Source organism: Callospermophilus lateralis, unplaced genomic scaffold (assembly GCF_048772815.1).
Source record: "Callospermophilus lateralis isolate mCalLat2 unplaced genomic scaffold, mCalLat2.hap1 Scaffold_2929, whole genome shotgun sequence".
Taxonomy (NCBI): Eukaryota; Metazoa; Chordata; class Mammalia; order Rodentia; family Sciuridae; genus Callospermophilus; species Callospermophilus lateralis.
This window is the reverse complement of record NW_027513591.1, coordinates 1-2,102: the sequence shown is the minus strand read 5'-3', so window position 1 is coordinate 2,102 and position 2,102 is coordinate 1. Positions and strand designations below refer to the sequence as shown.

General features: G+C 55.4%; 1 protein-coding gene across 1 annotated transcript; it reads left to right on the top strand.

The window, feature by feature from the left end:
* Window positions 1–265: 265 nt before the first annotated feature.
* Window positions 266–1,210, top strand: LOC143640460 (olfactory receptor 2G3). Its single transcript, XM_077108256.1, has one exon. The coding sequence runs from the start codon at window positions 266–268 to the stop codon at window positions 1,208–1,210; it is 945 nt and encodes a 314-aa protein (XP_076964371.1).
* Window positions 1,211–2,102: the final 892 nt, after the last annotated feature.

Here is a 2,102-nt window from a genome sequence, read left to right as displayed (position 1 = left end):
GAAAGCCTGTTTTCGTGGCAGTCACGGCACAGTCTTTACATACAGGCAAACACCCACTCCGTCTCTGGTCATCAATCACCAGCTCCAAAGCTGAAGGCGTCTGTGGTTTCCCATGGACAGTCAGTGGGCTGGAGGGAGAGGCTGTTGACCTCCAGGGCCAGCAGCACAGAGGGCTGGGTCTGCTGACCCCTTGGGCTCTCACAGGGCCTAGGCCCACCCTCTCGGGTCTCCTCCTTCCCTCTGCAAGGGCAGCTCCCTGGGAGGCATGAGCTGGGCCAATGGGAGCTCCCCCACGGGGTTCATTCTGCTGGGCTTCTCCGCCCACCCCCGCCTGGAGGCTGTGCTCTTCGTGTTTGTCCTGTTCTTCTACCTCCTGACCCTGCTGGGAAACTTCACCATCATGGCCGTCTCCTACCTGGATCCCGCTCTCCATACCCCCATGTACTTCTTCCTCAGCAACCTCTCCTTGCTGGACGTCTGCTTCACCACCAGCCTGGCGTCCCAGACCTTGGTGAACCTGCGAGGACCGGCAAAGACCATCACCTACGGCGGCTGCGTGGTGCAGCTGTACGTGTCCCTGGCTCTGGGCTCCACCGAGTGCATCCTCCTGGCTGTCATGGCCCTGGATCGCTATGAACCTGTCTGCAGACCCCTGCACTATGTGGTCATCATGAGCCCGAGGGTGTGCCAGCAGCTGGCCTCCACCTCCTGGCTCAGCGGGCTGGCTAACTCCCTGATCCATGCCACCTTCACCCTGCAGCTGCCGCTCTGCGGCAACAGCAGGCTGGACCACTTCATCTGTGAGGTGCCCGCTCTCCTCAAGCTGGCCTGCGTGGACACCACTGTGAACGAGCTGGTGCTCTTTCTCGTGAGCATCCTGTTCCTCGTGATCCCACCCATGCTCATCCTCATTTCCTACGGCTTCATCACTCGAGCGGTGCTGAGGATCAGGTCTTCGGAGGCCAGGTACAAAGCCTTCAGCACCTGCTCCTCCCACCTCACAGTGGTGGTCATTTTCTACGGCACCATCATCTACATGTACCTGCAGCCCAGTGACAGTTATGCCCAGGACCAGGGCAAGTTCATCTCCCTCTTCTACACCATGCTGACCCCCACCTTGAACCCCCTTATCTACACCTTACGGAATAAGGATGTGAAGGGGGCGCTGAGAAAGCTCCTCTCAGGAAAACTGTGTCCCCTGCGGACATGATGTGCCAGGAGCTGCCTGGGGATCCACACCAGCCTCTGCCAGCCAAGCCCAAGCCCCACACTCCACGCCCACAAAACTGCCCCTGCCTCTGTCCTCATGAGGGTTCACGAGGACTGAGCTGTCACGTATTCGCTGGGCCAAGAGCTGAGCCGAGGGAAAAAGAGCATGCTTGAGGTCCCTACTCACCCCTGATCTGCAGATCAGTAGGTATTGTTCAGCCCTTCCTCTCCGTCAGTTCTTTCTTATCTCAGACGCATGTCAAGATTCCCAGAAGGGTCAGAGGAATAAAACGTGTCAGGTGTTTTTTCATGACCTGGTGCATCTCCTTCCTGGTCTGAAGGTCCCAGCACGCATGGTAGACACAAGTATTTTGAAAGAAAATGTGATCTAATACTGCTGTTCTGACCATCTCATGATTTAATCAGTAAGACTAAGGAGAGCTCAAACAACAGCATTTCCTCTTGTGAAAAGCAGCTTTATTGAAGAGTGACTGATATGCAGAAGGTGTAAATATCTAACGTGTACAACTGAATGAGCTGTCTCCTAAGCAGACACCCTGAGAAGGTCACCACGGTCACGGTATTCAATGTGTCCACCACCTCTAGAAGTTTGCTTGTGCCTCCCTTTTGTTGTAAGAACCCAACGTGAGATCTACCCTTTCAACATTTTTGGTCCTGGGAACTGGACCCAGGGGTGCTCTACCCCTGAGCTACATCTCCAGTCCTTTTCATCTTTTGAGACAGGGTCTCAGGAAGTTGCTGAGGCTGGCCTCAAGCTTGGATCCTCCTGCTTCAGCCTCTGGAGTTGCTAGGATTGCATTGCTGGGATCACAGGTGTGGCCACAGTGCCTGGCTCCCTCTCAACATCTTGTTAAGTGTGCAGAGTAGTATTG